General features: G+C 40.7%; 1 protein-coding gene across 10 annotated transcripts in view; it reads left to right on the top strand.

Moving 5' to 3' along the window:
* Positions 1-23,220, top strand: part of DIP2C (DIP2 acetate--CoA ligase C (putative)) — a 306,943-nt gene that overhangs the window by 144,051 nt on the left and 139,672 nt on the right. For 5 of the 10 annotated variants that reach the window (XM_085050310.1, XM_085050308.1, XM_085050305.1 and 2 more), the window contains exons 2-3: positions 19,804-19,875; positions 22,472-22,639. In XM_085050310.1, coding sequence (XP_084906436.1) covers positions 19,804-19,875; positions 22,472-22,639 — 240 coding nt within the window. The remainder of the gene's footprint in view (positions 1-19,803; positions 19,876-22,471; positions 22,640-23,220) is intronic. The other 5 variants (XM_085050313.1, XM_085050312.1, XM_085050307.1 and 2 more) reach the window with 2 other exon arrangements.

Genomic DNA, 23,220 nt, shown 5'->3' with positions numbered 1-23,220 from the left:
GTCACACTTATTTTATTTCCTCATGTACTGAAATTAGTATAACAAGAGGATATGGTACCATGATGCTGTTGATAATTACTCACTATTTTACATGGAAATATTTGCATTGAGATACTGCTTCTGTCTTATACAGAACAGCAATGCAAATGATCCTGTGCAGTGGCCTCAAACTGAAGGACACAAGGGCTACTGCATATCTTTTCTGAATGATATGTGGGTAGATGGATGTGTGGAGCCTCTAATTTCCATGGCTTTTACAATATTGGGTGGTATGGAATCTGAGAAACCATTTCATCAAGCTGCATCCCCATGCCAAAAAGCAGGACCTTTATATGTTTGCAGATACAAAAAAGGTGAAATACTTTCTGTTAGTTGCTTTAGGAAGGCAAAATCCCAGATGCTGTTGCTTAGTAAAGTTGTCCTTCTGTAGTATTGCTTTCTGAAATGAATATATATCTATAATTACTTGTAGTGTAGTTCTTTAAGGAATAATTTCTTTTAGTTTTTAATTTTTTTTTTCTGACTTTCCCTCTTCTTTCTTTGGAGCACAGAAAGGGAAGATTTATGTAAGGCAGTGATTTGCCATCAACTTGCCTGTGGTTGGGTGACACAGAGGTGGGAGTTTGGGGCTAAATCATCTTCCTTGATTTTCTTCTTATGAGATAAAACTGTGATGAGTAACATGTCAAAGCCTTCTGCACCAATGACCAAGGGTTTCTTATATGGGTTTGTGAAATATGTGGAAATGTCTGTTCACTATCTACCGTTTCAATTACTTTGTGTTTAGTAAATGCATCTATCTTAAATGCTGAATGTGATGTGGACAAAATACTTCTGTTGGTAAATGTGGGAGGGGAGGTTAGAGCAGTTCCCTTGTGTCATGCCATGGTAAAACTCAGAACATAAATCTCAGTATTCACTCTGGAACTGGAACTAGAATGCAGTCGTAATTTCTGTTTTTTTAGAAAGAATAACATTAAATTGTGTAGAGAGATTTACACAGGAAAGCTCATTCACATCACAAAATTAAGTCACATTTTCCAAGCACGTTAGCATTTATTTCTGTGAGAGCAAATTACAGATGCAAGTAACTACACAACAGTATTCAGAAAGCTGAGCTTTCAGAGGCTTTTTTTTTGGAGTCCATACTGGGATTTCTGCTTGCAAGGAACAGAGGCTCTGGCTGAAATAAGAGGAAGTGTAATACTAAATTAGGCTTGTATTAGTGAGAACAAAGTCAGCCTGCATCTTGTCCAATGTAACATTGCTTTGCAACCTTGAATTTTCATGGACAATAGAGGAAAAGTGTTGTATGCTGGGGTTCACAGATCTGCAATCCATCTCCTTCACTCTTCTGAACTCTATTTATGGAGCACATTGTTTCTCAGCCACAACCAAAGACTTCATCCTGTGTCTTGTTCCTTGGGCCTTGTGTTTAAGAGGGGAGCAGCAGCAGAGTTCTGCTGTTATTGTCTTACAGTTGTAGTCTACAACTTCATGGTGAGGGGAAGAGGAGAGGCAGACACTGATCTCTGTGGTGACAGTGACAGGACCTGAAGGAACGGCCTGAAGTTGTGTCAGGGGAGGTTTAGGTTGGATATTAGAGAAAGGTTCTTCACCCAGAGGGTGGTTGGGCACTGAACAGCTCCCCGGGGCAGTGGTCGCAGCACCAGCTTGGCAGAGTTCAAGAAGTGTTTGGACAGTGTTCTCAGGCACATGGTGTGACTCCTGGGATGTCCTGTGCAGGGCTGTGAATTGGACTTCATGATCCTTGTGGGTCCCATCCCCTTTAGGATCCTCTGTGATTCTGTGGCTGGCTCCCTCAGCAGGCCCTAGAGTACAGCAGGAGTAGGCTGAAGGTTATCTCCCTGTAGCTGAAAGAGAACAGGTTGAGGCTAAAAGGAGGAGCTGTAGGTAGTCCAAATGCCATTTGGGTGCCAAGGTTATTTCTTGAAGTTGTAAGGGGGTCCGGGGGGGTCCGGCCGCCTGGCCCCAACGAGCTCCGGGGCTTCGGGAGACCTCGGGGGCCTCACCTGGCCCAAGCTCTCAGCCCTCCCGGCTGTTCAGCTCTGTCCAGAGGCGGCTGCGGTCAGCCTCGGTGTTCCCAGGGTCGCTCCTTTGGAGCGGCAGGGACCACGCGGCGGAGGCGGGTGCCTGCCGGGCAGGAACGCCGTGGAGTCGCTGGTCGCTTCCCGTGATAAAGAGAGTGCTACGAGTTGAGAGTCCGCAGTGTGCAGTTTATTCAGGAGAAGCGGCGCGGGGAGGCACACTGGGGGCTCTCGGGTGGGGCGGTCCACGCAGCTGCGGGCGCAGAACCCGGCGGGGCTGGGGTCGCGGCCACACCACACCGAGAGAACAAAGGGAAGGGGTTTTTAGGGGGAAATACGGGGTTTCCCGGGGAGGAACAGCAGGGGCGGAGCCAACGGGGCTCCGGGACAACATGAGGGACAAGCGGGGGAGCAAATGAAATATAATAGGGAGGGGATTACAAGCAACTCATGGGGAAAGCCCGGCAGCAGAACATTCTAGTGTGGGCAAGCAGCGGGGGCGGTGATAGGGGCGGGGAAGCAAACCTTAAACCAATAAGCTTAGGAAAACTTTCCAGGGGAGGGAGAGAGCGGTTTACGGCCCGGCCTCCTCCGAGTCCCAGGCGATGGCATCCTCGGCAGCGTCCCCGTGGATTACGCCGACCGCCGGCCTCGGGGACTCGGGATCCGCAGCATCGGGCCGCCGCACCCCCACAATTTCTGGGTTCGTCATGTCCCCCTTCCATTTCTGTTCTAGAGCACAAGGTAGTTTTGTTCAGTTTTCAAGCTTACTATGGCTCTATATTTTGGGCTTGCTCCTCTTGACAACTGTACCAGAGACTTTACTGTTTTACTTATTTCCAGTTATTATACATAATGTATTAATTTATTATGTATTCATATACTTATTTAAAATGAATGTACAATTAATATATATTCTATTATTCTGTTATTTTCTACCCTTTTCAAATAGCTAGTGCAACCCATAGATTTGCAGGAGGCTGCATCCCAAGTTTTACCAGAATCTGTTAGTCCTGTGTTGGTGGGGTAGCCAGATAAGTAAGTAGGTTGCTTACCTGAGAATCTTCCTAGGATTTACCATTTAGATTTTCTGGAAGTTGTGTAAACACTCTTGGTGGGAGCAATACCTGCTGAATCCATTGCTGAAGACCCATCAGTGTATTAGCAATGTCATGCATTCGCTGAGTGAGGAGAGAGAACTGCCAAGGTTCCTGCTTTAGAGGGACATGAAGGGGAGAAAGGCTCACAAGGCAGTCAGGTTGTTGAGGTTCATCCTCGGGTGGAAACCTCATGGTTGAAAGCAGTGCCTGCCTGCAAGTTTGGGTGTGGAAATCCTGTGTAAACTGTAGTAATAACATCTTTGGGACCCATGAAGGCTCCAGCAGTGACTTGGCAAACTCTTAAATAAAAGCAAGCAGTGCCATTTTCTGTAGGACAAAGAGATAAGGTCGAGAAGAGAGGACTCTGTAAAACTGTGGGTGATATAGTCCTGAAAAAAGTGCATTGAATTGACCCTGATGGGAAAGAGAATTCACAAAATTACAATGTTTTGGAGGAGAAAAGGCAGTAGTGAGCTTCAGACAAATCTGTGATACTCTTCAGCGAGCCAAATTGCTGAACTGAATTTCAGGGATGCATATGAGATTTTATGTACTTAGCCAAGGCCTGTGTCCCACTCTGTAATCTTCAGTTGTAGTGTTAAATACTTTGGCTGCTTTAGGGCAGTGATTTCCCTTGGGAAATAGAGGATACTCTGTGTATCCCCTTCTGATCATGCAAAGCAAGCATCCTTAGTATCTTACATCTTTTTCTGGCTGGTGTGCTCCTGGTCTTCTATGAAAGAAATTAAGTAAGCCCCTTGATATGCTGTGAGAATGGAAAGAGAGCAAGCACTGCTGCAGTACATCTGATATTCCCTACATGTACAAGCAGAAGGGAATTGTGGCCTTGGTGTACCTGGACAAAACATGGGCTTGTCTTCTGTTGAGGCCATGGCAAAGGTTATTCATCTGTCACATGGAAAAAGAGTTGTGATTGCTCTCCAGTGACTTCATTGTTATGGTAAAAATGAATCCAATCACCTTTTTGATTAGGTGACCAAAAGACAAATAAGCTGAACTGCTTTTTTCCCCTGTAATTTCTTCATACATATGTATGCAGAATGTACCTTCTGAAATTCGCCATTATGCAATGCCTGACTTTGCAAAAACTTGTGATTTTTAAAGGGGCTGTTTGACATACAGCTTGCAGAGGTTAAAGAGTAAAAATGTATACACAGCCTGATGTATAAAACTCAGGACAAGTGTTTTTTTCATGGTGGAGTTACAAATGTGCTGCTGTTACTGCGCATTATTTATATTACAGTGGTACTTGGAGGCTGCAGAGAAAAGTGCTGTTCCAGGCTCTGTGTGTCCTAATGTGCTCTGATAGTGCACCTGAAATTACAGAACAGGTCAGCACTACACAATGATGGTTTCAGGGTCAGAAGCAGTCAGTTTTGTAAATTAATGTAATTTAAAAGACAGACATTTCAGTGTTTGTTCCTGGGAGCTGTTAGCCTTACAGAAGCTCTTTTGGCAAATGAGTACCTAACCTAATAAAAACACTGTAGTCAATATACGTATTGTATTATATTCAAAAGTAGTCAATATATGCATTATATATTGCATCTTGGTTGTTCATGTTCCTTCCCTTGGTCAGTCATTGCCAACAGTGGCCCACTGGTAAACAAAGATACCTGCAGAGCTACTCCTGAATTTGTCCAGATTTTTAAGAGCATCAGCCAGTCTTACCTGGATATGCCTCTAGTGTACCTATAATCACAAACCAAGTTACAGCTCCAGTATGCTCTTGCATTTCAAGCCCTTGCAGAATTTATGAGTCCAAAGAGTTAGAGGTTTTATAATTTTGTGCAAAAGAAGTCTCAGATACCTTTTCATAAGACATGCTTAAATACCAATGCAAATGCAAGTTGAAAAAGGAAGGACTTTTTTCCTCCTGGTTACTGAGATGGGTACTGATTTAACATTGGTGCTCACTGATATAATATTTGTATTTGATTTTTTTCACAGTAATCCTGTGTTCACGCAGAACTTGTGTATAGGAGTAGCCCTTTCTAATGAAATCAGCAAATATTTTGGATGTAGAGGCTTGATTACATTGCTTTTTAGATTTAAAAATAAGCTGTCCTGGGGTTTTTTCTTCCAGCTTCCTAAATAAAAAGTAAATTGAGAGTCACAGGGGAGAAGATGTGCTGTCCTGAAAAAAATGTGGCTTTTACATCAGTAAGTAACTAGGCAGTCAAGTAAAAAAAGGAGGGGAAATACAAAGCAGAAAAAATCCAACAGAAAAACTCAGTCTTAATGATGACATAATGATTAATGGTACTAAAATTGCAAGCATTATAAGGAAAGCTTTTAGCAATATAGAAATAAATGATGCATATAATTTTTTTTTTGGATGTACAAAGTACTCTAAACATGTTCTGTGTGGGATATATGTGTTTTTATTTTCCTTTTAAACCTCTGACCTTGGACCACCTGAGTCTTAATCTTACTATAAAATCAAATCTGTCAGATTTCCTCAGTTTAACACAGCTAATCTCTACATTTGGGAGCTGATAAAAGGTTGTAAAAACTGACTCTGGGGTAAAGGTGTGTATTCAGAGTCTCCAAGATGGAAACAGTTGGGCTGGGAGAGAGCTGTGAACAGGGTGTTGCTAGCTGGGGTATTTGTGCTCAGGACTGGCCGCTGGGAGCCATGGACTGGGAGCACTGGGAAGCCCCAGGCTGGAGCATGATCCAAGTGTTTCTCCCTTTGTTACCCCCTGCCTTGCCTTACCCACAGGGGAACTGGCCTGGGGCTGTGGTAGCGGGGTGAGAGTGATAAATGACATGGAAAAAACTTGTATGTAAAGAGTCTTGAAAATGTGGAATTAATTATCTTGCAAGGAGGAACTGACAAAAGTGTGTCAAATAATGAATGCTGCAGAGAAGGTATGTCATGAACTTTTCATGGCAGAGGGTAGGGGGATATTTAAATAACTTAAAAGTTGGCAAATTCACACTGAGTGTAATTACATTGTGGAATTAATTCTTCATTGAAATTTATTGAGGCCAAGACTTCAGCAAGATTCAAAACAGGATTCCAGTTTTCCTAGGGAGGCAAATATACTCTGAGCTGTGGCAGTGGTTTTTGCAATGTCGTGCTCTGAGGTTTAGGTGAGTCTCTAATTTCAATGACAATATGAGGAGAAGGAGAATAGGTATTTCTATTTTCTGTTTTAAACTTTTTGCCTATGTCCTGTAAGTAACTGTATGTGCTGAGAGACATGAAAGAGCACTGGAAGGGGTCCAGCGTGACCATTCCTCTGTTTTTGACACTGGACAGGATCCAGTGTGATCATTCCTGTGTTTCTTATACTCTTCCAACCATGAAAACTAATTACTACATCTTCAGACATCCAAAGCATCATATTAGAGAAGTGGCAAAAGCCATTAGTTGCCTTCAGGAAAACACAAAGATGCTGCATCTTTCTGTCTTACGTGTATAGGTTTTCAGATGCCACTCACTATTTTAATTGTATAACTATGGTGAGGATCACCTTTCAGTTAATGAAAGTATCTGATTCTGGTTATGCTGTCCTTGTATGAATTATAAACATGAAGATTGCAGTGCAAACTGAAATGTTCAGAGGGGGAGAACAGCTTTGCATGGTAAGAAGTCACACAGTAGTGGTCAGTCACATCAAACAGAAATGGTGACGAATTCCTGTGGGGCCAGAGAGTGAAACTTCCAAGCTGTGTGCAGAGGGGAGCAGTTGTGAGGTTTGGTTTCAGCCTCAGCTGTAGAAAGCCTTAGCTGGACTCTGCTGATCCAGGAGCATGTTAGGAGGAGGAATACCTGAGACCGGAGATGGTTAATAAACATAAATTAAAAAAAGCTGGTAAGCCTTGTGAGCATGACACACAAGGGGGTGATTGAAGACATTTGCAATGGCAGAAAAATGAAAGCATAGTTTGTGCCCAGTGTTTCAGGTTTATGGAGTTACTTCTTAAGCATCTCCTGGTCCAGCAGCTGCTCTGGATGATACATTCCTCTGCCCATGAGGATTTACAGCCAGAGGTCTGTTTGGATGTGCTTGTGTAGGACAGCACCTTCAGCTGATACTTCATCCATGATTTTGTCTGGGTTAAGTTGTCCACCCACATGGGGCAGCAGCATTTGTGGGCCAAAGAGATGCCTGAGGGCACAACTGCAGGATTGAGGATCTTGGATTGCAGTACAGGTTGAAGGCTGATAGCTGATGTGTGATGCTGGTCACATGCATTTCTGTCCAGAGCAATCTGTGTGACGTGCTATCTGAATTATGCTGAAAAGTCAGTGTTTTGTGAATATTTACAAGAGCGTGTAAATCCTACCTTAATCTTGTTTTCTTAGTTTCTTAAAAGATGGCTACCTTCCAGGCTCTGCTAGTCCTATTTCCCAGCTAGGACTTAATAACAGATTATTAAATCAAGTCTCTTGTTGATTTTATGCATTTCAAGTAATCTTCATTGGCACTTCTAAAGTATAGCTGTATTATAAATGTAAAAGGAAATGAAGTGCTGGGTTTTGTAAGGTGTGTCATTGGTGTTCCTTCAGTCCTCAGGCTGGCATGTTTGCTGATTTACCTATGGATCCTCAAAATGAATAAGCCACAAGGGGAATCCCTCCAAACTAGCAAATTAACAAACATTGGTGATAATAATTATCTACTTTTCACCTCATGACAATTGCAGAACAAGAGCAGCAAGAGTATCTGTTTTGACAGATTGTTACAAACATGCATTCACAGGCTTTCTCAAAAACTTTTAGTTCTAAAACAGCCATGTCTGTGAAAGCCAAACTCAAGTGCTGAAACTTGTCATCATGGGAAATAGCCTTTGCAAACGCCTGCCTGTTAGAAAGGCAGTGCTGGTTTTGGCTTCTAGCACAGGTGAAAATGAACATTACTCAGTAAAATTTTGCTTGCTTTTATTTTAGTAAGTATAGCTATGATTTAAATCCAGCTTCTTTTTGAAAAGAACTCTGTATGGCAGGAAAGAATGTAACAAGGATGTGAAATTGGTGGCTTCTTTCGGGTTGAAATACTTTATTATTTTTTGAAATCTGAGGGAAAAGGCTACAGAAATCGCAGAATAACCTCATTAACGTATGAAATAAATCATGAACTCAGAACTGAGGAAAAAAAGAAAATGTTTGCACATCTGGCTTACCACAGCAAATTTCCATATCTTGATCAGGAGTAGTTGTAAGCTGGAAATGGAGGAAAAGAAGAAGGATGAGAATATGGAGATCTGATTTTCCAGCTGCATGGAAGTGTGTGCCCTGGACCTAGCAGAGGCTTGCAGATTTCCAAGTGCCATATTTCAGAGGCTCTGGAGGGTAATGCCTCCTATGAGAACAGCTGCTTTGTGCCAGCATCAGTATGAGCTGTCACATTAGGTCTGTAATAATGTTACAGACCTTTAGGAGCCTTCAGAGGTGAACAACAGCAGGGGAAAAAAATGGAATTGTCAAATACTGTGAAACCTGTGGAGAACAGGGACATCGATTGTGTCTTGAGGTAATTGAAGGTATGCAACTATTTTTCCTTTCAAGTTGTTTTGCAGGCTTAAGAGAGTAGGATCTGAGTCAGCCTTTGGGTAATAGGAGTCCTTGAGTCAAAGGATGCATATTTCCAGTGCTTCATAAACACTTTGCCCACATAACAGGAGAACAGCGAGGTGCTTTTGGGCTTTTCTGTTCCTTTAGCAACATGCTTGGAATTGAGATGTTAATTCATCTTGCTGTTTGAGGTCCTTGTGGAATGAAGTGGGAAAATGACATGAATGCATTTTAGGTTATTTCTTTTAAAAGTGGAATTTCAGTGGTTTGGATGTACACAAGTGACAGTTTTCAAATGTAGTTTTTTACATAGAAAAGATGAAGTGGTTTGGGTGTCTTATTAGCATGAGTTGCAGTTCATGTATTGCAAAAGCCTTTAAATAGCTACTCGTTTTGTCATATCTGGCTGTTGGATCAAATATACTGTCAACAAAATGTATTTTAACATATCAACCTAAATTGCATTTGCAGGCTTTAAAATGAGGATTATTTTTCCTGATTTCTTGAGTCCAGAGACAGATTTCATTTACTCTGCATTCCAGGATAGGTAGATCATTTTGCTCTGCATACATTTTCCTTAGTTTTCAGGCCCAGATTTGGTTAAAAATATGAACTGGGTTTCTTTGAACTGCATATTAATAGAAATGAGTGTTTAGTTTTTTCATGTTAGTAGGAAAATAAAAACTTCCAGGAACTGTGCAGTTTGGGAAGCCTTTATCTTTTTATTTAAGTTTGTGTTGTGGTTATTATATATTAATAACAGCGGAAGAAAAATTTGCTGAAATAGGCAACTAGATAATATCAGCACTGGAATGCTAAAAGCAAAAATGAATTTAAACTTGATAAAACACAACCTGAATTATCTCTGATTAGATAGGTTGTACAAAACTGCCTGATCTCGCCTTATTGTGGTAGTTCACTTTTTTTAGACAAGTGAATTTTGTCTACCAAGGAACCAGGAAAGCCAGTGCTATAGTATATGTAGATATATGTAGAGATACATATATATATATATATATATATCTATCTAAAAGCCAGTGCTATCGTATATGTAGAGATATATATATATATATATATGTGTGTTTATATTATTAAATGGGAAATAATTATTTCAAATTGAAAAGAACCAGATTAGTGAAAAAATCCAAAAAAATGGTAAAGAAGATGCTATAACAGCTTGGAATTAAAAAAAAAATTAATAGTACAGCTGAATTTAGTTCCAGATGAGACTCAGTTCTTCCTGAGTTTGACAAGCTCTCCTGCAGTACACAGGACTTAGTGACCCAGAAGTTACCATGTACTTGTCTGGCACCTTTTAAGACCTCCTGAAGGATAAGATTGGTAAAATGGAAGGTCAGTTTCTTCCCAAGTGAAAGTGAGCAGTGAGGTTTATGAATAAAACCAAAGTTCTTCCCTCCACAAAGCTTATTCAGGGAAGGCATCATTTCCAGGTTGCTCTGTTTATTCCCCAGGCAGCCTCTGTGGTCTGTCTCACTAGTCAGCAGTTCACCACTGGCCTTCAGTGGGACAGAAATGAAATGCAGATGGTCTGCTTTGGAGCTGGTGCCTTGTGAGCTGAAGGGAAATACTGAGGCACAAAATTCTGAATGGATTTCCTTGGAAAGACAGCATCAGTATTTATGCACTATGGAATTACAGTTCAGAAATTCCTGAGTGTGGTGTTTTCTGTGCCTGAGTTACTTTTCAACTGTGTGAGAGATAGGAGAGTAACACAATTTTGTACCTGCTTAGGATTATTTGAACTGTGGAATGTGCGTCAGAGGATGTTGATTAGATTCATAAAATGTACCTGAATGCAACCTCCTGCTGTGTCTAAGTGCTCTTCTGCTTAGTGAAACCTGTGTTCCCAGGTGAGATAGCATAAGGGTCCATTGCAGCCATCATAGCAAGAATGTAGTTGAAAGCCAAGACAAAATAATATAGAAAGAGGTGTGGGCTTTTTAAAATTTATGTGACTTACTCTATGCTTTGCACCATGTCCAGCCTGTCTCACAAAATAAAACTGGAGAAGATGCCTTCATGTAGAAGGGCGTGTGTAAAGGCACATAAAACTAAATTTTCTTTCTCCTCCAGATTTGAAACAACATCTCACCTCTTAGGTAAATCCATTGATGTCCATCTTTCAGTTCTAAGATGGGAACTCTAAATTGAGGTAGTTTTATTTTGCACAGAATGGTTAAAAATCTGCTGAGACAGGGAGGATGTGAGTAACTATCCAATGTTGTTGGTAGAGTGCTCATCACTCAAAGCAAGGGTGTTCACTCTGATCTGCTGTTCTTATCTAGCAGGATGTTGGACCGTGTGTCTGAGGAGGTTGTTCTCTTTTAGATGCTTTTAAAATGAATATGTTTCTATACTTTTGGGGTTTTTTTGATGGAAACAAGTTATTTTACTCTTGTTGGAAAGCTTGAAAAAAGATCTGGAGTTACTGGGGACTGGAATGAAGGCAGCAGGGATGTGGGTTAGGTTGTTGGGAGAATTGCTTATCAGAACTTGGAGATGTCTGGAGGTTTCCTTGAGCATTGCATTGTTCACATTAATTACCCTTGGGCACTTGGAGCTTATGAGAGGATTGGGTCTCCCCTATTGGGGGTAGGAAAGCCAGATGATGGGTGGATCAGGCTTTTATGGGCAATAGGCATTTATGATCCTGGACTGCTTGCAACAAAGTTTGGGATAGTATAAGAAATAAATTATCTACTGAATTTAGTAAACTAAGCACCATCATTTCAGCAAAAAATATGTGAATATTGTCATGGAAGACATTTATGTTCCCTTCATAAACTATTATTTTTTAAAAAATTCTTCGAAGACATACATATCATGTGGCAAAACATGGTGCACTAAAATTGTAGATGAGATTATTAAGTTCAATGATCTCCCAAGTGATGCATTTTTAAAGACATTATGGTCACTCAGCATAGTTATCATGGTAATTCCTGTCCCTGTTCACAACTACCTAAAACTCCTCAATATTCTTCCACAACCATTAGTGGTCTTCAAATTGTTTTAAAAGGGAATATTCCTGCTTCAGTTTTCCCGTGGTAGTTAAGATATCTGTGCTTTTCTCTCTTTGCATCTAACTGTCAAAGTATGTGGAAATTTGCATTTGCATGAAGAGGTTTTTTGGTTTTTTTTTTTTCCCAGAAGAGGTTCTATTTTTACAAAAACTGTGGGAAGAGATTTGGACATTTTGGCATTCTAATACTACAGTACAACTGCTCTAAATACCTATTTTTAAAATCAACGTAATGGCTTTAACCCACATTAGGGTAAAATAACATTATTTTAGATATTGTAGATAGAATCAGTTCTATTATTGACTAGCATAACTAATACCAAATACAAAAGCTTTATGGTTCACCCTAGTCAATAGGGAGAACACTGCTATATATTGGCTAAAAGCAGTTTGTCTATTTTTTTCCACCATATGAAAACAGAAGTTCCAGATTTCTGTTCTGAATTGAAATTTGGGAAGAGATCTGCAGTCATACTGTGATGCATCAGTATACTGGGAGCAGAATTATGGATGAAGGATTTAGAAATCTGTTGATTTTTGGAAGATTTGTGTTCTCTTCCAAGAAGATTAACTCATTTGGACTTTTAAAGTTAAATTTAGTAATGTCCAAAGTAGTGAAAAGATGGTTAAAAGCACAAGGTTGCAGGCAGGATAATTATTTTCATAGGCTACTTCCTGGAGAAGTGTTAAAATAACAAATTTCACTCTTAATGAATTTTGCAATTTTACTTCAATATTGCAGGTTTTTCCTTGTGAAAAGCCAGAACATGTTTTTCTACCCAAAGGAGCAAATATGCACACAGACTTGTTTGGATATGTATTCTCAATTTTGCTTCATACATCTATTATATGTTCCTCTTTTGGGATTCCTCCTCCTCCTGCTGCTGTTTTTTTTTCCAAGGCATTTTCAGGGTTAGGAAAAAATCGGGACAGAAATTTGCAGTGCGCAGCACAGCATTTATGGAAATGTGTGATTTGCTCTGAACTGTAAATTCTAAATAATGATAAGTGGAATTACTGCTGTAATTATCTTTCTGTAGGGAACATTTCTAACTTGAAATATAAAGCCTGCCTATTAAATAACATTTATCAGGAATGTTTCCTTAGGCGTACTTTTCAGAATTGTATTTTATTTTTATCTTGAGCAAGATCTGACTCTGCACCGTTTGTGTTAGAGACAGGGAGAATAACTAGAACAGGCAAATGCCTCATAGGCAACAGGAAAGCCAGTGGAGAGATGAAAGATGAGCTTCCAGCAGCTGCAGAAAGGATATACACTTCAAGGGTGCCCCATAAGCCTTATAAAGCAATAAAGGAAGGAAAACAACATTATGAAGGGTCCTAACAGTCATAAAATTCCAAAAATGGCAAGGATTGCTTTCATTATATAAAGTGTTCGTTAAAGCTTTAAATAATGAAATAAACCCTTGACACTGAGAATGGAAACCTTCACCGTTCCACCAGCCTCTGTTTACTTTACAATAATCCAGGCCATAAAAGTAGTGCCGCGCAAATTCCCCGTGCCGGGGGAGCTCCGGGATGCCCAAGGACCACACAGTTCCCATCTTCAAAGGCTCAGGGTCTCCACAGCTCTCCTGGCTCCTGGCACACAGCCACACCGCTGGCAGACACCGCTGCTCGCCAGCCCCGAGAAAGTCTGAGTCACAAAATCCCTGGGATTGTTTTAATTGGCTTCAATTAGGTGCTTCAGGGTTCCTTAGGGGGGGGCTTTTTTTCCTTCCCCTCCAGTGCTTTTTTATTCTTTCTTTTGAAGCCCAGGAGTATTTTGGGTATTGGAAAAATGTGCTGAAGAGTTTGGGAGCAGAAAGTAAGTGGGGAAAGTCATTAAGGAGTCTTCTGGGATTCAAGGAGGAGATACTAAAAAATGGCTTCTATATGAAATGATTTGCTGCTCCCATACTTCTTTAAAACTGTAGAATTTGAATTAAAACTAAGCACTCAGCAGGTTATGCAGCACATAATTTCTCTACCAAAACAATGGGAAGAAAGTATTTATTTTAAACAGGAGTACTTTCAAAATTCAGAAGACCTTGAATCTCTTATTTCAGCCCTGTTAAAATAGTTGACCTTCCCTGTTAATAGTATAATCTGTTTAAACATTTTCTACTGAATTAGAGCCCTCTTTAGGAAACATTATAAGCTTCACATTGTAAGTACACATGGATCATTCTTCCTTATCTTTCACTGAAATTCAGCCATTTTCTGCTTTGTTTGCAACAAACAGGAACAAAATGTATCCTTGGGAGAAAAAGGAATTCAGCTATAGGTGGGTAAAATTGCCATTGAAACCTTTAAGCTACAGCATAATCTCCTTAAAGGCACTTGAGCAGTTCTGTAATTTATGGCACTGGTTGCAATGAAAGTGTGGGATCCTGTTGATTTTGCTGCCCACTGCCATAGTTTGCCATTTGTTTGTTCATCCAAGTTCTGAGCAGTTTTCTAAGCTGCTGCTGTGGTTAAACACCATTTTTAAAAGACGTTGGAAAGGAAAATGACTCCTGATATATATTTTTGTGTTCTTGTATGTGTTACATGAGATATATTTTTGGGGTTTTCATATCTCTGTACTTGCACCCTCCAGAATGAAATCTTTTGTCTCTTGGCATATTTTTGGGAGACCAGACAGGGAGACTGTCTGCATCATGAGTGGGAGAAGTAAATGACTCACCGTTCTCTTTATGAGGAGCTTTGTTTCATTCAAATCCCTCTTGCCAAGATGCTGACACTGAATTTGAGTCATCAGCAATAAACAAGTCGTACAGAAAATTGAATCTTTAGAGGGCAGAAAATCATGGGCAAGGGAAAGACACTCACCGGTGAGCTCTATGTTAGTCTGTGCTTGAGAGGAGTTATTGATTGCATTATTTCCCATGGTGGATTTTTCCATAAGTGCCTTAAACTAATTCAAAGTCCCAGCCTGAAATTTCATTTTGAAAACATGTATGTGTAGTGAAAATAGCAGCATCAGTCAGGCTTTGAGATCACGGAATACAAAATTAAGTTTTCACTGCATTAACAAGGTGATTTTGGTCTCAGGTTTTGTCGTGAGCGTTTTACCTATGCTGTGTCGTGAAAGGCTGATATCAGGAAGAATTTTTGGTATCTTCCAAGAAAAAATAAAGATATGGTAAAATTTAACTTGTATTGGGTTTTGGGTTTGGTTTTTTCCCTCCCCTGTATAATGCAATAATTTTGAATAAATTTACTTCATATATCATGGTAGTAGTTCTTCAAGACTGGACATGTTTGTTTTCAGAAGTGTTAATAGATCAGCTCATAGGTATTTCAGTTGAAAATGAAACTTTTGTGCTATATCATCTTTAACAATTTTATTTTCATGAAATCAGCACAGCACCTCATTTTTCTGTGGTTCCATTGTTTCTAACCACTCTCAGCTTTGAAAGTGCAAATGCTTGAAAGAAGGGTGGTAATGCACAGATATTTTCATGTGGAAATATTTTCGCATTTAATAAACTTCCCTTCACAAAAACACTAAAAAGTCAATAATTTGCTGATTACAAAATGTGCTTTTTCATTTTGAGGTGTGATTCAGTGTAGGACATGACATATAAATGGATGGAGCTGACTCATGGAGAGGCCTGGAAAGGGGATAGGATAATGGGAATGACTTCAACGTTTACAGGCATTTCTTACTCCTCAACGTGTGTTCTCCAGTGTGGCTCTCTACTACCTGGCAATCCTTTCTTGCTCGTGATGGGTTTGTGCTTTAGTTACAATGTTCTGCCCCACCTGCCCCAGCTTTAGACCATTATCTTTGTAACAAGGCAGAAATCCAGCAATTTTGAAGGAAAGAGGAAAACCCAGTAAATTGTCAGAGAAAACACAGGGTCCAGCGCAAGCAGTAACAGTCGTGATGAGCACAGTCAAATGAACTTACACTCCAGCACAGCTTTGCTAAATACAGCTACAGAATACTTGTTGTCTGCAGGCAGTGGTGTCGGAGAGCATTGCCATCTGCAGCTGGGGAAGCTGCAGGAACAGGGGCACAAATCACAAATAAAAGAGATGGCAGTAGGATCACAGACTGCCAGAGCCCAGGTCCTGTGCTCGGCTCTACTGGGCAACCTTCCTCCTTGGAGGGCTGGAGGGTCTTTTGTTTGTGCTGTCCTTTTCACTGCAAATGTGGCATTTTCCCTCTTGTGCCTGGAGAGACTTTCTAAGACTTATTTCAATAGAAATGAACTTGTTTTGGTGAAAGAGGGTCAGTGTACTGCATGCGTGTTGTTCAGCAGTCCTTGGATGGCCAATTTTAAATGTGGAGAAAAGCAGAGTAACGCTTACTGTTGGTGCATTCAGGTCTCTCAGGTTTGTGCTTTGCTCTCCCCTGCTGACCCCCGGGCACAGTACCCCCCAGGGAATACACCTGGGGCCTCCCATGGTGGAAACCTGTCAGATCACCAGTGAAGGTGAGGAGGAAAAGAGCAAAAGACCTGGAGCATGCTGGTGCAAACAGGAGACTGAGATCCTTGCGTGCAGTGAAGTGAATGCAGCCTGTGAGGAAGGGAGTGAGGAGGAGGCATGCTGGGAACCAGCTGTGGGATGAAGCTGAGAAGCAGCAGAGCTGGACAGAACTCTTGGGAGCAGAGCCAAGGCCAGGGGATGGGGTGAGAGCCACGGCAGAAGACAGGCAGAGCAGAGGTCTGCAGGGAGCTGCTAAATGGAAATGCCACCAGTGCGTGACATTATGTGATGGTGTCTTGTCCCAGGGACACTTATCCCCAGAACACCCTGAAGCCATGTGCTGCTTCTGCTCCTGCATGCCCTTAATGCTGGAGTCTTCTTATCATCCCTCCATCCATGGCCTGGACCTTTTCCTTAAACCCATTGCCAGCCTTGTCCCCTGTGCAAGGAGATCTACATTTGCATCTCAAGCTAAATAAAGAGGTTTTGGAGAGTAGGTAGAAACCCCAACACATACTGTCTGCTCAAAGGGCATTGTGGGTGAGACCCTTTTCCCTCCTAGAGTCTGCTGGCTTTTCAATAGGAGAAGTTAGTTAAAAACAGAAAGGTACCATAAATTGTCTCTTCCCAGGGCAAGAAAGTATAGCTCCTGTTATCGTGTTGATGCTCTCTGAAAGCCAAGACTGAATGCAGTATTGCACTGTGGAAGAACATGAGCTAGCTAGACCTACAGAGGTTTGCTCCTCAGATGTTAGTTGTAAAATTATCACATTCTTTTGCAAAGGAAGGAAGGACACAGTCCAAAGGTCTTAGTATTGTGTTGAGAAAACTGAGTGAATGGTGATTTATGATGAGAACAGAGCTGAAGCTCACCTCACTTTTGGTGAGCTGTGTTCAGTATATATTAGGAGGTTTCGCAATGAGTTCAACATAGCTTTTAAATGCAATAGTTTTACAAATATCACAATAATATTTTAATGGTTAGTAAGCTATTGTTTATAATCTGAAGTCAGTCTACCTGAAAAAATACAAATGAATACAAATAGTACTAATCCTGATAAATAAAGCATAATACTTCCCCAGACTACATGATACACTTGACTTCCTTCCACCTCAAAATGGTGAAAGTGATGCTACAATGAAAATTGTGGAGATTTTATATTTTGCTTTTACTTGTTTTTTACAGTTGGTTACTTGGAAAATGATGGACATGGTTATAGAAAGTTTAGTGATAATTCCAAATTAATTTGCTGTTTGCTCCTGGAAATGGAAATAGTTTCATACCAAATTGTCTCAAAAAGTCATTTTATTGTTAATTTTTTGGTGGAGTCATTGGTCTGGGGAAGGAGTCACTGTTGTTTCTGCTCAGAGTAATTATTTTATGGTGAACTTGAAAACAGTGAGTCTGGGTTGCAATTTGAATGAAAGCATATTACTGACAAGAGGTACATTTTGGTGTCAAAGAAATTGCTTGTTCCTGTCATTTCTTTCCATTAAGGACAAATACACCTTTATAAACTAGTGGAAGAAATTTTAAGGCAGGAATGGGTGCAGGTTGCATGAACCATGTCTGGAATGTATAGCTTGAGGTATTGATTTGCATGTGTATAGGTTTTCATGTACCACCATGTGTGTGGAAGAGTAGCCAGTAGCCAAACACCTGTTGTTAATAGTTTCAGGTCTAAAATGGCATTGCCAGCTTGCACACACCACTGTGGTTCTCCATAGGGTATCTCTGTTCTCCTAAAAGAGCAATAGTAAAATAAGAAAGCAAAATTTTTACTCAAGATATGTCTGGAATGAGTGAGAATTTGGTGTTGATGAGCACAGGAAGTCAACAGTAGTTTGTTTAGCAACAGTTTAAAAGAAAAAATTGTTCACATTTTATAGTTTTCAGATAAAAGCAAGCACATTTTTTTCATTAAAACATTTTAATGAAGTGGTGTCTATTGTTAGTGTCTGGTTTGTGAGAAGCTGATAATTACAACGGAGAGGGAGCTTGTTTCACTAGTTTGAACACATGCCAAAAGTGTTCAAAATGGGAAGAAATGTGCTTGAAAAGTCAGTGGGTTTGAACTTTAAAGGCTTAGGACCTCTTGCCAAGTCTGCCACTTCTTCCCTGCGTAAATATGGGAATGTTATCATTTGAAGTGCTTCAGTCTCACTCTCCTCATTTGAAAACACAGATATTTTAGCTGAGCTCTTTTGTAGAGCAGTTTGAGATACGGGAGTGAAGAGTGTAGGTGTTATTTTAAGGACTGTTTTTGAAGCAGGGGCCAGAGGTTGGCTCAGGACACTGGCAGAGAGGTTGGGAGAATTTTGCCTCCTTATTGCTTACTGGAACCATTCCCAAGAAAAGGTGTTTCAACAAGGAGTAGCATTTAAAGATGTTTTTGTGTAGCTATTGATTTCAGACCTGCAGACATTGGTGCTAATTTAGCATCCATTTGCCAGAGCAGCTGGGATTGCAATGAGTGTGTTGTTTCCCTTGCAAATGGTGTCCTTAGGTAAAGGTTGAGCACAGGGATGAGAGAGCACAAATAGATTCACATTGCTGTGTCCAGCTGGACCTTACTGCCAAAGCTCCTCTTCTTGACATACAAGTCCAGGGTTGCAACTCAGCTTAGCTGCATGATGAGTCTCATAATAACAGATAGGCCTATTGAAAGGGCAATGGGTATGGTGTTATTTAAAAAAACTTTTAATTTTAAAATCTAACATTCTTTTTAGTGTCTGGGGTTGCTTATATTGAACACAAGCATATATGCATGTGTTAAATTCAGTACTTAGCTCCAGAGTCAGGACTGTATCTCAGCATTGGTGCCAAACATCTTCCAAACTCTAAGACTAAAATTATGTATTTTGTTCTATATGACTAATTATGCACAATTTTTTGTTAAAAAACTTGTACAGAAAAATATTTTTTTCTCTTTATATTAAAAAAACCCCACAGCTTACCTGGGGAAGCTTGAGACACAGTGAAGTATCATTTTAATTGAATTTAGGAAATACAGATATTTGTCTCCAAACTTTTTGTTTTAGATTTAAGTGGAAAGCCAGACAAAGAGTCTTTATGCTACTGTTTTCTAGTGGATCTGTTGTAGATTTCTTTTGGTTTGGTTTTGTTCCTCAGTACTGCTCAGGAATTAGCTAAAATGTTTATATTGCAGAAATGATATAGCAGCAGTTTCAAGTCTTTTGTGCCTGACATGCTCGATTGGAAAAATCCCATTAATGATAGAAAATGCTAATCAGTGATGTGTTTTGCCAGCCACTACAAGCCCATGCATTCTATATAATCCATTGTTTATTAACCTAATGAAGGTCACTGCAGCTTTTGAATGCTAGAGTGCAGCACATCAAAGTGGTTCTAAAACTCTGTGCTGCTGGACTTTGGTGCTGAAATAAGTCAAGGCTGGGTATTTACTTGCCAGAATTTAGGCTCTGGCCTAAATGGAGGTATTTTTCTGGGTGGAATGAGTATTCTGCATTTTTCATTTGTTCATTCTAATTGTCACAACAGATGAGCAGTGCAGTCATGGCTAAGCTGATGGTGCTGCCATTAAGCAGCTAGACACTGTCTTTACCTACATCTTATTGATTTTCCTTTTCTTTTCTTGGCAGGTGACATCACACAGAAGGGATATGAAAAGAAGAGATCAAAATTAATTGGGGCCTACCTGCCACAGCCTCCCGGTATGTGTATCTGTGCTTGCCATATATGAAGATGTCAAGTGTACTGATAGTTGCCTCTGTAAGAATCTGCATCTCTGAAGAAATACCTGTGGCAGAAACAAAGCTATTGTTCTGCAGAATAAGCTTATGCCATCCATTTTATGTGTATTTTTATATTTATGTCTGCTTTGATGTGTGTGTACATTTTTTACATACGTTGGTGTGGGTTTGGCAGTCATGTCTGGAAAATTAAAATCAGCCTAGTCTTGTTAGAGAGGCATTGTTTGTTGGAAGGAATGCAAGAATACAAAGGAAAACGTGATGTCCTAACTCATTAACACCTCAGCCACTTAAATTTTTCTAAACAGAAGTATGCACAAGAGTGGAAGAGAACCTTGGATCTTTGTAACTTCCTTCATTTTTGTGTTTCCTGTCCAACTCTCACTTTTGAAGATGCTAGAGAGACCAGAGATATCCCTAGAATTCAGTTTGTCCTAAGGCATGTGGGCAGCTGACCTTTTACCCATACCTTGTTTCAGTGTCAAGGGATGAGCTGCATGCACTTGCCCAAAAGGTGTAAGAATGTCTTCAGACTAAATTTAATAATGTGTTGCTTAATTGAATTTATTTCGTATATATGTCTAAGAACTTTGCAGAGTCCTTTCACTCTTGTGAGGCACTGGATCATGAAGTTCAAGATGTAGTTGTAGGTATTGGTGTAGACCTCTCTTCTGTCTTGGTCTCAGAGGAGTGTGCCTGTGCATTCCTGGTCTCACTGACCTTACAGAGGCTCCATTTGGGCTTGTCTGTTCTCTGAGCCTTGTTTTTGTTGCAGGCCTCAGCACTAGTTTCATTTTTCTTTTACAAAATCCTTCCTTCATGGTGGAATTGATGGGGTTTTGTTTAAACTGCTCATGTGTGAAGGCACTGCCTTGTTCTCTCTTCGTCAGGTTTTTATATATATATTGTCTAGCTCCATAGCAGAATGCTGATTTTGTGCCTTTGGATTTCGCTTGGTCTGCTCCACTGGTGGGAACTCCACAAAGGAGATCAATGCTAAAGACACCTCTGTTTTCTGAAGTGATACAGCTTGGTTTGAAGGTGTCTGTGACATTCCTGAACCATTGGGAGCCATTAGAGAATGAAGCAAATCAAATCAACAGAATCACAATACCAGAGGTGCAGTTTATTACATTTCTGGATATTTATTGGTCTAACCCGACTATCAAACGTACATAAGTCTTCACAGCTGCTTCTCATGAGACCTGCTTAGATTTGCTGGGTTGTGGAGAGACTGTTTCCTCACAGCACTCCTCAATGCAGTGGCATAGTTGGTACAAGAAGCTGTTTATTTGTTTTAGTTGTGACTCTCCTTTCTTCACACAAGCAAATAGAGCTGTTTCTCCATAAAGCTCACAGTCTTCTTGCCAAACCATATCTATGGCTGAAACTGCTGGGGATTCATATGCATGTAATGATGAAACAGAGAATGTGGAGAACATTACAGATTTACCTTTCAAGGTCTCTATTGTGATACTTAAATTTTGCAGTGTACGGAGGCGCAGAGGGATCTCTGTAAGCCAGTCCTATAGTGAGGTCCGTTCAATAGTTTGAAGAGGTCATGATTGAGAATGTAGCTGACTTAAAGCTGTTTTAAAGATGGACAAAATGGAATGAACGTTTTCTGCTCAACCAGTTGCCAGAAAATCCCACACAAGGAATGTGGAATATGGATAAGTGAAGGATGATTATAATAGGATCAAAAAAAAAAAATTGAAATATTGTCCACTGTTTTCTTGTAAATATATTAAGCTCAATCATTTAGCTGATGGCTAAATGAAATATTTTATTATAGTGGAAGACACTTCTTCTACTGCATTAAAGTATTTTCTTCCAGAAATGGGTACTATTTGTTCTTGGGTCTTTTGCTGTCTTTGTACTTTTTGTTTGTTTTGTTGTCTTACCTTTTGGACAAAACTTGAAAAGGTTCTATTTGACATAGTCCTTCTAAGACTTTACTCATCTGAACAGCTTGAAGTCTCTGCTCACTAGGAAAGGGGAGATGAATCCTTTCCAAGAAGAAGTAGGATCACAAAACAGATGCTGCCTTTTGTAAGGCTCTGTTAATATCTCAACAATAACATACATGACCAATTAGCCTTTTTTTTTACAATTTTTGTTTTGTAACCTGTTTTATGGGGAGTGCAAGAATTTATAAGCTTTGAAGGACTTGGATCTGGTGTTATAAGGGAATAGAGGTTTTAGATGTACTTTAAACCAGTACAGAAACGGACATGACTTTTGCTGGGATTGGAGGCACTGGGAAAGGGCGGGAATTCGCATTCTGTGACTGCGTTCAACAAACTAAAGAAAATCCAAAGGCATTTCCCCCTCTGCTGGGACATGCAGTCCTCCCGCTGCACCTTTGCTAACATTCCTAACGCCCATGTTGGCAGAGTGGAACATCGACCCGCGTTGGCTCCGTGGGTGTCCTGTGGTGTCTGTGCGTGCGTGTGCGTGTGTGCTCTACTGCATGGGGGCAGCAGCTCCACTCGTTGCTGTAACAAATGTAAAAAAACTAAACGTGAATTAATTAGTTTTTTTCAACTTGTTACAGCAGCGAATGGAGCTGCCGCGGTACGGTGTAGACTGCAACACAGTGAAGGAGCTGCCAGAAGAATGCTCCGCACTGCCAACATTGGTGTCTGTGACATCCGGGAAGCGGCCGCTAGAGAGAGAGCAGCCAGCACAGCAGGAAACCGGCCTCTCTTTTATTTTCGTTTTGGTGAGCACGATGAATGTATCTTTTCCAGTCCGTATCTGTATATAACTGTGCCGCAGCTGGGAGCCTCTGGTAGATGCCTACATCAGTAGGATGGATGTGGGGCTGCCAGCTGCAAGGCAGGACACCCAAAGGGTGATGTCTGGAAGGCTGTTGCTGGCTTTGTCTGCCTAAGAGTGGAGCGATGGGAAGGGTGAAGGAATAGCTCTTCTTAGTAACGTTTGAACTATTAAAACTTCTCTAGCTTCCATACCATGGATACTTTGGAGGAGGTTTTGTACAATAAGCTGGTGAAACACAGGAAGGCATGTGTTCCTAATTCCCTTTTTGGCACTGCCTTTTTACAGAGCTCCAAATAGGCCCAAGCTCACCAGATTCCAGAGGAAGCTGTAAAAATCTAAGCACCCCAATAGTTCTGTGCTATTTTCAAGTAGGGATCTCTGCCTGAGCTCTGCTCACATCCAAGCCATTCAGAAGCAGGCTGACTTTTAGGAGCAATCATCAGGCTGGTAGAGGAGGCTGAAGGAAGAACATTCTGCAGGGCTACATCTCTGCAGTGTGGACCCGAGCCATGCCTGTAGAGC

This window comes from Lichenostomus cassidix, chromosome 2 (assembly GCF_008360975.1).
Source record: "Lichenostomus cassidix isolate B80296 chromosome 2, HeHo_3.0, whole genome shotgun sequence".
NCBI classification, from domain to species: domain Eukaryota; kingdom Metazoa; phylum Chordata; class Aves; order Passeriformes; family Meliphagidae; genus Lichenostomus; species Lichenostomus cassidix.
Note: the sequence above shows the minus strand (reverse complement) of the source record. Positions and strands in the feature narration are given on the sequence as shown.